This window comes from Siniperca chuatsi, linkage group LG23 (genome assembly GCF_020085105.1).
Source record: "Siniperca chuatsi isolate FFG_IHB_CAS linkage group LG23, ASM2008510v1, whole genome shotgun sequence".
Lineage (NCBI taxonomy): Eukaryota > Metazoa > Chordata > Actinopteri > Centrarchiformes > Sinipercidae > Siniperca > Siniperca chuatsi.
This window is the reverse complement of record NC_058064.1, coordinates 8,017,228-8,029,424: the sequence shown is the minus strand read 5'-3', so window position 1 is coordinate 8,029,424 and position 12,197 is coordinate 8,017,228. Positions and strand designations below refer to the sequence as shown.

General features: G+C 40.9%; 1 protein-coding gene across 13 annotated transcripts in view; it reads right to left on the bottom strand.

Annotated features, from left to right (window-relative positions):
* Positions 1 to 934: 934 nt before the first annotated feature.
* Positions 935 to 12,197, bottom strand: part of anks1b (ankyrin repeat and sterile alpha motif domain containing 1B) — a 235,707-nt gene continuing 224,444 nt past the window's right edge. For 8 of the 13 annotated variants that reach the window (XM_044185784.1, XM_044185789.1, XM_044185786.1 and 5 more), the window contains 6 exons: positions 10,538 to 10,624; positions 8,892 to 9,029; positions 8,617 to 8,784; positions 5,352 to 5,474; positions 3,384 to 3,475; positions 935 to 2,210 (listed from right to left, as the gene is read on the bottom strand). In XM_044185784.1, coding sequence (XP_044041719.1) covers positions 2,162 to 2,210; positions 3,384 to 3,475; positions 5,352 to 5,474; positions 8,617 to 8,784; positions 8,892 to 9,029; positions 10,538 to 10,624 — 657 coding nt within the window. In that variant the 3' untranslated portion in view covers positions 935 to 2,161. Of the gene's footprint in view, positions 3,476 to 5,282; positions 5,310 to 5,351; positions 5,475 to 8,616; positions 8,785 to 8,891; positions 9,030 to 10,537; positions 10,625 to 12,197 lie in introns of those variants that run through there. The other 5 variants (XM_044185785.1, XM_044185788.1, XM_044185787.1 and 2 more) reach the window with 5 other exon arrangements.

Sequence of the window (12,197 nt, the reverse complement as noted above, 5' to 3'; positions counted from 1 at the left end):
AACTATTTAGTTTATCAATTAGTATAAAACAATTCTTTGTTAGATTCTTAATGATTTGAATTCTGGAGAAGATGAATAACTGTCCTGTCTCTGTAACAATGTTAAAGTGCTGGGGCTGGAGGAGCGAGGGAGGGCGAGCTCTGAATTCACTGCCATCACAGCCTGGCACTAGATCCAACATGAGGTATGTGACTACCTTACATACACTATTGTACAGTATGTAACGTTACTTTGATATTAGATGGCTTGAATTGCAATCATAATTTTTTGGCTTGTAGTTGACATGAGATTTTATAGAATTATCTGCACACCTGTTTCCCCAAGATCGGAACAAAATTGTGACCAAACACTATTCAAAAGATATACCGCTTAAGGCCATTTTATTGGAATATAATTGCACAACAAGTTAGTTGCTGACATGTGGGAATGCAGCAACATTGCTAAAAAGAAGTGAGATGGGGCAAGAAAAACAAGCAATCATGTTGACGGTGAACAGTGAATTTATGACCTGTCCCTTATAAACACCTATCACAGTTTCCAGACAGACTTCCAGGTCCAACCTTGATCTACTGTACTTGCGCGTGCACCCAGTTTTCATGCTCAATAAGAGACTAGTACCAACATTTCGGGTGGGCTCACTTTTGGATAATGTTTCTAAACTTTTGGCTTGTTTACAACCTGTCTGATTATCTGACTGTTTTCTTGCCCTGTTTGTACTGAAGTTGTCGTGTTCCCAGACTTCTGCAATTACTTTGGCAAGTACGATTTTATCATAACTGATAAAACATGATGGCCAAACCTACAAAAACACGACAGATAAATATAATTATCTTCTCAAAATTGCTCAGATTCTCTAAAAGATGATAGTCAAACATTTTAATGTAGTGGTTGAGAAAAAGGAAAAAACTGATGACAACTTTATCCCAAGGATAAATGATGGTTTTACAAGTCATTTTATTCCATGTGCTTTACAAGGATATAAATAATGGCCAAAATTACAAAAATCAGTGTGCTGGAAGCCCAAGCCTATGTACATAAGTTGGTCAGCAGTGATGTCACCAAATAACCCATTTCAGTTTTCACTCAAAATACAATTTGCCACTTTTTTTAATTTCCAACCTTTATTTTGGTACCTTGTTTCCAGTGCCATGTACTGCAAATCCTTTATTCTTTTCTCTTTTACATTACATGTATGAACAATGAGTTGGCAAAATATCTATGTACATTTTGTAATTGGATAATGTTTCATCCAAATAATACAGTAATACTGCGTTTAAAATAGTACATCTGCTAGATAAGAGTAGAGCCCCATGAGAAATGATGGAGGATTTGACCTGACAAGAGTTAGCTAGCCACCTGCAACATTCACTCGTGCGTACAATACGATCATCTAGTTTCAGATTTTTTTAAAGGATGGCCATCATTCTTTAGCCCAAGGTTTCCATCTCATGATATAGAAAAATAATGTAACATTAAGACAACAGTAGACAAGAATTGCACAAGAATAATCATCATGGTAATATAATACCTCCCATATTAAACATTAAAAGGTCGGGCAATACGAATAGAATACTTTTTTTTTAAACGCTAGATGCTGTTTTGTTCACATAGGTTCATCATCCGTTACGATGACATACCTGTTGCATCTTGAGCGTGTTGCAGCTAGTCCAATCACATTTACACGCTTGTGCATATATCTCTATTATTTTCTGACTTTGAAGAAAAAAATAAAATAAAAGAGCCAGCCAGACGTCCTCACACCCATGCCCATTCCAACACATGCCCAGTGGTGCCTTTAGTGAGCCCATTGTCTGTTACCAACAGATGCCCTGTAACCATACTCAGTCTCCATGGAGACCCTGTGACAGCCCAACAGTTCACAGGTCATGCCTCCCAGTTGGGCACGTAAAACAGATCCTGCTGTAGTTGCAGAACGTTGAGGCTGCTTTCAAATAAGTGTACATTCAGAGCAGACCGTTGTCTGTCAAGATGCAGTCCTGTTTGTGTGTGTGAGAATAGGTGTCTGTTGTATGTTGTACTGTGTCAAGCATCATGTACATGAAGGATGTTAAAATTTTGTAGTCCTTTGAAAAGTGAGCAAGAGGGTCCTTTGTAGTCCATTTTGCATTGTATGTGTGACAAGGTCCATGTTTAGGGCTGGCTACATTCTTTGCATTCCACAGTAATAGACATGAGCGTCCGGCATTGCCCTGCAAATGAGATGACATCACTTATCGAGACAGCCCTCACACCCCGCCTCTCCACCGGCCCCCCTGCTCAGCAAATCCAAAATGGCCACCATGCGTCTCACAAGCCACATGCTAAACCTTTTACATACAAGATTTTTACCCCCCAAATAATATAAGGTTTATGGCCAGGGAAAAATCCATGTGGTTAAAATAACCCTGAACATATACACACGTGTGCTGAACATGGTTCTATAAAAGCAAAAAAGAAAACACCTACTTCTTCCTGTCTCACAGGTCAAGTTTAAAGTTGTTTGTCAAAGAAATTCACAAGTTTGTTAGTACTTTAAAATGATTTGATCGAAAGAATCAAAAAGTTCAAATACATTCTAGTAGCCTGCTGGATGAACCAGTTTGAGTCAAAGTTAGACTGTGCTACATCACCTCTCCTGTAATTCAGCTCTCCTCTTTGATTAAAAAAGGTCTAAAAAGTCTGAACTTTCCTCCAGTTGTCATGTTTTGACAACAGCCCTCCTCATTGTCAGCTCCAACACTGGGCTTAAGACAGCTAAAACACTGTCACAGCACTTAGCAGTATTCTGGTTACAAATCTCATTCAAATTGTCAGGGGCAGTTGGACAAAGGGGCTGAAATATAGAGAAAAGCGAGGGATGGAGGCAGTCAGAGGAGAAAAAAGGAGGAGAGAGAGACGAAGCCAAACGGTTGCACCCATCAACAGGAAGAAAAAAAAACAAGAAGCTGGAAGCAGAACAACCGACTGGTTGACTGACCGACAAACAGGAAGTGGAAAAACGGAGCTGACCATTTCCCCTACAGGTGGAGACAGAAGTGCACCACAGCTCTGGGTTCAAAGTTCATGCGCCAGCCCTGCAGGCAGGAGGAGGGGGCCTGGGCCAAAGAGGGGGAGAGCAAAACGAAAGAGAGAAGAAGAGACAAGGAGAAAGAAGAGAGAGACAGCGCAGCGCCAAACGTCATCATGCAGTGGACAGGCTCTGCTAACAGGGGCGGGGCGGGATGTTTTGTTTTTTATTTTTCAGCCGGTGAGGTGACGCGGCGGCGTGCGTCGCTTGTGCCCAACTCCGGGGCGGGGACCCAGTACAGGGCAACCTCTGAAAGGCACACACACACACAGGAGTGGACAAGGCGGGTGTATGTTAGAAAATAGTGGTCTCGTACTTGGTGTTGACTCCTCTCTTGGCCTCCTGACCCGGCTCCACAATCCACGGCACGTTGGCGTGGCCCTTCTGGTCCATGGACGGCTGCTCCATCTGACAGAAAGAGATGGAAAAGGAGAGGAAGCAGAGAAGGTGGAAAAAGAACCAAATTAATTTCAATGACCTGATATTCTCAATTTTGAAAATACTACACATTGTATTGATTTTGTACTTTAGGATGCATGTCTTCAAACCAGACAATTCATCATGATACATTTTGCACACTGTAGGGGCCATTTTCTGATCCAATTTCATGCTGATTAAGTCAGTGAAAACAGAGTTAGACGGTAGAATGAATGAGATGTAGAATGTGCTGTTTATGGAGTAATGGAAAATAATAAGTCAAATGTGAGGGGTAGATGAGAAAGCAGAACAGATCATGAACCAAAGGTCACAGCATGACAAAAAACAAACAAAGAATTTCTTTTTAGTTTTCCATATAAATACACGTTTCTAAATGCAGGATCCAGCTGGTCCTGTACATCCTAGCAGTTTCGATTGTCCGAGAGCTGTGGACTTTGTCTTCTGCTGCCACTGTAAAGCTATTGTGGCTTCAAAGCTGAGAAACAAACCAAACAATCTACATTGCTTTCAAAAATAACCCTACAGCAACCAATCAGGTGGCTGGGTTTTGTTGCTGAGGGTGTTTTTTTTCTCCAATCTATTGGTTTATTTTCAGATGATTTGGGGGGAGGGGAGACTTGACTGTGAGAACTGCAGTTTTGACAGAAGAATTAAATTTGTCCTTGCACTCTCTGTCTAATGCATATATATATATATATATATATATATATATATATATATATATATATATATATATATATATATATATATATATATATAGTTTAACATTTTATAAAACGCATTAGATATCTACATGTGCAGTTCACTAACAGAGCCATGTTTCTCTTATCTTCTCTCAACACACTGCTACAGCAACAATATGGAAACTATAATATTAATCAACTCTCTATCCTCCCGCTCTCACACAACCACAGCAAGACTTTATAATCTTGTTATCGGGTTACAGGATTAAAGACACCACCATCATGCTTAGTGAAGAACTCGTTCAGAACATCACCAGGATCAATCTCAAATTCATCAGCCACACATGAAGCCACTGAATGAACTATGCCTGCCTTCAAATTAAGTTTTATATCAATACCCTCTTGATTTTCTGCAGAAGGGTCAGAACATGAGCAGGGACATCCAGTGTGTGATTTAGCTCTGCAAACCTTTAACAGGACAGCAACCCAGTTATCCAAGCTGATGCAAAACATGCTGTGTGCAATGGGAGTCTATTGCACTTAGCACATTTGAATCATTTCTTGGCAGACTGTGTACGCTCTGGTAGTGCAGTCTTCTTTTAATGACCCTTTAAAAATTCAACTGCCTTGTGTGCAAGATGAAGATGAGGGAGAAAAAGTGTGGATCAGAGGGGAAAACACTCAAAGTGTAAAAGCTCATTCCAAGTATTTGATGAAGGTTTTAATGGATTTAAGTGTTACATTTAGCTCATTTTAAAGTAGTGGTTATTGCTTTGAACACTTTTTATTTATACATTTACCATCTAAAATGTGCATCTTTAAGGAGGGGTTGAATCGGTGCAGTGGGGCACATAAAAACTGACTGAGGCACTAAAGTCGGTCTGCATTCGGCTCTGTTAGCTGTAAAGAAATTAAATGGGTTGGCATTGCAAGACTGGCTCAAGTGACACATCTGCAATGCTACTAACTGTTGATATGGAGATAGAGGTAGTAACTGAAGAATAAGATACAAACACTCACTGCAAACAGAACATACAAGGATGCAGAGTCAGTTGAATAAAAGCGACAGAATAAAATGGAAGCACTTACAGACGCCGCTTTCTCCTCTACTAAAAGAAAATCATGTGGAAATAAAGGATAAGAGAAGGAAAAGCGTGGAGGACCTGTGACTGAGCTTTGTGAGGAAGATGGAAGAGTCGAGGGGGAGGAAGAGGAGGGTGGAGAGGAGGCCGGTGAGGGGTGTAAATGTGGCCCAGTGACCAGCGGCTGGAGGGGGACATGATGACCTACAGGGGCAGAGGTCATACATAGGTCAAAGTGGGCCTGCTCAGCAACACCAACACCGAAAACAACACAGCAGCAAGGCAAAACCACAGCGATGACAGAGCAGCTGCATGGCAACAAGGAAAGGGAACAACACTCCAAAACCAAGGCAAAACCATGGCAACAACATGGCAGCAAAGTTATCGCCCTGGCAACAGCGTGGGACAGCAGCATTACAAAACTAAAGCAAGAGTAGGCCATGTTACACCACATTTATATAGCAACTCCTGCATGGCATGAATGACACAGCAACTGCACAAAACCTCACTCTGCAAAAGCATCTTCACAAGACAGATTCGTATTTGAAGTCGTGAAAAATTCTGCAAATGAGGTGAGATAGCTTGTAAGGTTACATTTTAGTTAAATAATGTGTAAATTCAAGGCTCCTACACCACCAATAAACCAGCTGCTGCTTGGAAACCAGCTATTTTCATTTCACCAGAAGGCTTTTTCACTCCTTTTCAGAAACATAAGGTTGTACAACTCAATCATATAGGGTTAGGATCACGTGTTTCAATCCCAACATGCCGATGCTGATCAAAGACAGTCATGTCAGACACGCTCACACTTATAAGGCCAGGTTAAGTGGATGTTGAGGGAGAGTTACAAGCAGATATGCTCACGTAACACATACACGGCATAAAAATGAAAATAGGAGGGTGTGGAGAAACAGATACTTTGTGGGCAGAGAAACAAAGCAACACTATTTTAAAGCACAAGGGCTTGAGAGGTGCTGCAGGATGGAGATTATGGCTGGCAGGTGGCAGGAATATTAAGTGAATCCTGCGGTATCTTTGCCCTGCTTCACACCACAAGCCATTAACTACACCACGCACACATAAACACAGGCTGGAAAAAGGCAATTAATGGTTAATGTAACAGTCGCCGAGTCAGCAGATTGTGTGTACACATGCCATCGTCCATCATCTCTGTAGGCACAGGACCACACACACAGGAGGAGAGCGAACACACAAATACTGCATGTGCTTGTTTTCTATCTTTTCTCTCACTCTGTCTTTCCTCACTGTCTCACATCTCGCTCTAACTTTAGAAAGTGAGACCATTCCTCCGGGGCCACCGATTCTCCTCCATCACCATCTCGTTCTTCCATGACTCACAGTATGTAAATGGCCTTAAATTTGGTCTAAGCACACTGATATAGCAGCCACTGTAACTCTATACCGGGGCCTTTAGACACACACGTGCTGCCGTGCCAGCCGACGCGTCGTGTGTGTGCGGAGTTGGTTAGCGTGACTATTTTAAAGCTCTGTCGGGGGTTAACTGGAGGTTGACAGGTTTGCAGTTAGACTTTGTGACGCTGTGGTTGGAGGAGGCATGAAGAAAGGCCACACATGTTTGCACATACACACACAAGTTCATGATAGAATGTGGGACACAAGTATCTGACATCACAAAGCCAGGGCTGGGTTTCAAACGGCAATACTTTATTGGTACCGACTGAGATTAGAAAACTGTTAAAGGGACGCTGTAGCGTTTTTGACCACTAGTAGCGAGATAGAGCAGTGTTTGTATCGTGTATTAATCTTATTAATTTATTCTTTGATCAGATAGCGCCGAATTAATTCAAAATGAAGCCAATTTAGGGCCATTTTTAGGCAAAGTTCTTGTGCGGATGCTGGTGTTTGGACATTTACCATTTGAGAACTGTTTGTGGCGTCTTTTGTTACATTTGAAGAAAAGTGGGTTTCTAGAAAAAAGCGTTTATTTCTCAAAGTAAGGCATTGAAAAAGTTTTATATCCAATTTGACTGAGTTGCCAGTTTGGGCTGAATATTTGACTTTTCAAATGGGGGGAATCTGTGGAAATATTGGATTTCAGCATTCTACCAGTAGACGGTAGATATCTGTGAAATCATGAAAATTACACTTAGGACGCAAACTGCTTCTGAATAATAGGATAAAAATTATGTTCAGATTTTTCCTCAAAGGTTTGATAGGGAAGGCTGTGTGACTGAATTACTGAGTAACGTATGAAGTGCTGAGGTCACAGATGTGCCGGTATCAAATTTTCATGCTACTACGATTGTGGGGGAAAATGGTATTATCACGATAATCAGCAAACTTTCCTGAAATACTACTTAGTGCTAAAATGTAGTAAAATTGCTTTACATCGTAATCTCCTCGGATTTTATCAAACCTAATAACCTGAACAGTGACGCTTATACTTCAGCTTTCAAGGATTCTGCTAATGAACTAACATCAAATACACAAAAAACACCATAAACAAAAGCAGGTTGGTCTGTAGACTCTATATTATATTATATATACACATATACAGTTTGTGTATTGCTCAGACACATCAGAAACCCCTGCACACTACTGCAAGACCTCATGGACTGAAATGTCATTAAATTAATTCTCCATGCAAGGCTGCAGTATGTAGGAGTCTTCCACATGAGGATTCTTTATCTTCTTATACACACACACACACACACACACACAGTGAGGGCGAGCCTCCCCCGGGGCCCTATGCAAACAGGCCTCATCAATCAGCCCAGTGTGTAAGAGACTGCAGGGACAACAAGACCGAATGGACGCTTAACAGATCAAATAACCACCTACAGCTCTACACTGTCCGCTGGGCCAAGACTCTCACACACACAAAACACAAGCGTTCTGGGGTAATCCCAGTAAACCAAACAGAGTTGGAAAAGATGTAATTGAGCAGAGGGATGGAGATTGTGGACAGATTCCAGTGTAAATGGGACAGAGTTGATGGGATGCTGGTTAGATTTGATTATAAGCAGATAAATAACAGCTAAATTTTTGTTCAAGAGTTGAAAGGTGATATCAGAAGTTAAAGTGAAAATCCATCTTAAAACACAATCCTGTACTGCATATTCATTTTGGAGAGAACCTCTAAACCTTAAGTTTGTCATGAAAAAGCTGTAAGATGTAGAGGATCCAGTTCATAGAAATGTTATCAACTACTCTGAAGGAACTTTCAAAAGGCACAACAGTTCATTTTCACCCATATTCTTTAAATCCAGACCATCAAAAACAACTTGAGTTGCTGATGTGAATTTCAGTTTAGGATGGATTTTCCCTTCAAACAGTAGTGTGGCTGTGCTGCAGCCATGCTTACAGATTTGCGGATGTTGACACGAGGTTTGGGGACAGGTTTGCTGGGCTTGCTGTCAAAGCTCTCAGGCAGTGTGGAAGATCCGTGGCCGCTCTTCCTGGCCTGCAGGGCCAGCTGGTAGGCCACCTCGAAGGCCTGGCCCAGTGTCAGGATGATCTCATATGCCAAGTTCTGACAAGAGGGTAAAGGCAAACGGACGTGAGAATACAATGTGATATTATAGGCACTATGAATATGATATTTGCTTATAAAAACACAGACACAGTGTCAGTACTGACCACATCAAAAGCAGTGAAGACGTGGCAGTAGTGGTGACTGGACTTGAGGTCTTTGGTGATGTAGGCAAATGTAGACAGATCCTCTGGATCCTGAGCCGCACACGAGATGTTACGAATCTCATGTTCTGCAATGATGTTCTGCAGAGAGAGAAAGATAAAGAGGTGCAGAGAGAGATTGTTGATTATCTCCAGTGAGCCACTTCATGGAAAAACAAATCAGATTTATTATTCATCTCATTTCACACATCCCAAAACCATAATCACTATAGCACAATGTTGGTTTGAGAGTTTTCTGGAGTCACTGAAGAACACCCAGACTTTGTGTTAATTAATGCACATCACAGTGCTGTGAATTATAGAACATCAAACCCCCAAAAGAAAGTTTTAGTCAGGAAAACATATTTTTGTCATTGTGGACATGGATATCATATCTTGTATTTGATTCTATAAAAAGCTATCGGCGTATTGATTGTTTTTGTAAGGTGAGTGAGAAATCCACTCTCTCTAGTTTTTGTTTTTTGTACACTGGAACAGCAGATAAGGAGAGAGAATAGAGGAGATTTAGCACTTTCACAAAATGTCCAGGAGAGGTGAATGCAGGTAAAGCCACTGCCCCCTTTTGATTTCCTTTTTTAGTGTGCCTTATCCCCTTAATTGATATATTACCCTTATTATTATTATTATTTCTTCCCTTGTCTCATTCTCTATTCGGTATGTAAGTTACAGAAGGATCTGAGAAAACTGAGATGTAGAGCTTGCTGGTTGGCTGCTGTATATCAGGAACATACTGGGGCATGTCTCTGAGCAGGCGATGTAAAATGAGTTATGATTGCCTGATGGCCATGTTAGCGGCAGAAGAGAAAGGTATGTCTGATTAACGTTAAACTGTTTTGGCAAAGACAAACACAGCACATGAGTCTGAGACACTTGAGTCTGCTCTGTGCAGTGCTGCCTAAGACTATCTGCAGATTCTGCTCATCTTCTGCTGTGTGCTTTTGTGCATAACAGAGGCTTAAATAAATACCTTTTTGCAAGCAAGCTGCTTATATTCATCTTAAAATTGTTTCTCATTGTGACACATTTTTTACCCACCTGATGTGGATTAGATTATGCTGTTTTTCACAAGTAAGTATGGGAATCATTTACCGAATAGGAATAGGAATAATTGACTCCTTAGTGTGAAATAATTAGCCAGGTCTGAAATGCTCTAAACACTTTTTCTGTGTAAGTTGGACATGCTGTCACACACTGGCCTTCACTCAAATGTCACTCTGGATGGAAAAGAAATGAGATGATGATAAACTGTGTGATATTACGTTTTTTTTTATAACATTAAAACCTCAAAAAACAATTTATGAGCTTTTTTTAAACATTCTATTAAGGATTAAATGCACTGAGTAGGTTGTTATTGATTTGTCTCAACATTCAGCTCATCTGTTTCATACTGATTATTGCCTGTTGGTGTTTTGCCCTCTTTTACATCTTATTGATTTTTACACCATATAGTTTTAAATGAGTCAGACTGCAGCAAAAGCAGACATCAGTGCTGCTATGCTGGCCATTTCTGAATGTCACTCATGTTAGAAACCTGACCTTTCATGTGTTATTTACAGTAGGCATCACAGGACGTGAGCTGTGAGTGATACCTTATTTGTGGCGTCTATGAACTTCACTCCTTTGTAGGACACAGAGAGTACGATGGTCGGCACTTTCTTCATCTGTTCTGTCGACTTCTTGGAGTACACAAAAAAACAAAAGGGAAAAACAAAAAAGAGGAGAGAGGCAGCAATGACTTTTGAGGCATACTATTATTATTATTATTATTATACATACATACATAATAGCCAAGGAGTGCACAGGAATCAGTTGCAGTATTGAACTTTTAACACTCCACAGTTGAAAATTATAATTAGTCCCAGATTAATGAATTTCAGCTGGTAGAAATCTCGCCATGTCTGGGAATCTGTTCCTGGGTCTACAAGCAAGTTGAATAAATCAAGAAAGCATGAGGTAAATGAGCTAATCGAACAGTCTTTTGATGACTTCCTCCTTGATTACCAAAGTCAATTCAAATCATCTCCAAAGGTCAAGGGGTTGTTGTCAGGAGCCTCATAAAAACACAACAGCTTCCGAATTACATTTGTAAAGCCAATCGATTGCAATGCTGCAACTCCAATAAATCTATTTGCTTTAAAGCCACATTAGGCTCGTACTGTATAGCTCTCCTCCTTAGTTTTAGTTACATATTTATGACACTTTAAAACTCATTATGCAGTGAGGTGCTGTGGAGAATCGTTTGATTTTCAGCATTGTCAGTGTCACACTCCATGCTGTCATTTTACCTGCCAAATGCTTTAATATATTTAAATAAATCGACGTGAGATGAGTTCCTTTCCCGCTTTTTCTGTATCACTTTTTGTCTTTCATTGTTTGTCAAATTCTTCGCTCAGTATCCATATTTCTATCACACTCCGTCCCTCCTTTCTCCCCCTTGTCGAATCTACCTGCTGCTATCCTTTCCATATCTTGTCCATGTTTCTTTTCTTTGTTCTGATTCTTTCCTTCCTACTCGCAGTGTGTCGCTGCTGCGGTTCGGCCTTGTCGGGATCAGGTAGTGCTGAAAAGCTGACAAAGGCAGCGCTTCCTGGCTTCGCTGGCAGATACCCAGCTAGAGGCTGTGAAGTTATGATTTAAACATCCACATCTACCTCCACAGTGGAAGGATGGAGGGACAGATGAAAGGAGGGATGCTGGGAACAGGGGCGAGTGGGTAGATAAGGAAGGTATGTTCATGCAGTAATGAAAGCCAGAATGATATGATGTGCGTCTCATTACTCTTAATTACGACTATGGTGTGCAGCAAAGGTGTGTCAAACTAAGGAAGGAGAGAAGTAGAAGAAAGAAAGATGCCCTCTGATGTGGCAACATAAATATAGACAGAAGAAAAGAGAGAGGAGGGGAGAGGAACTGAAAAGCTTTGCTCATGAATATTAATATTTATCTTCACACTGCAGCAGCTCAGGATGAAAGTGAGAGATATGAACTGAGGGCCAGAGGAGAGAGGGAGTCAGTGTTACAGTAAAATATGGAGAGAGCAAGTGAGCATGAGGAAAAGACATGATAGCAGGAGACAGATAACAGCAGTGAGAAATAGATGAGGAAGGAAAAAGAGAGTGAGCAGCAGAACGACACAAAGTGAGAGGAAGAGATAAGGTGATTTGCAGTAAAAGAGGTATTGAGCCGCCCAGGCAAGGATATTAAAAATAAATCCCTCAATACACTTAATCCAGCGCCATGATATTTTAA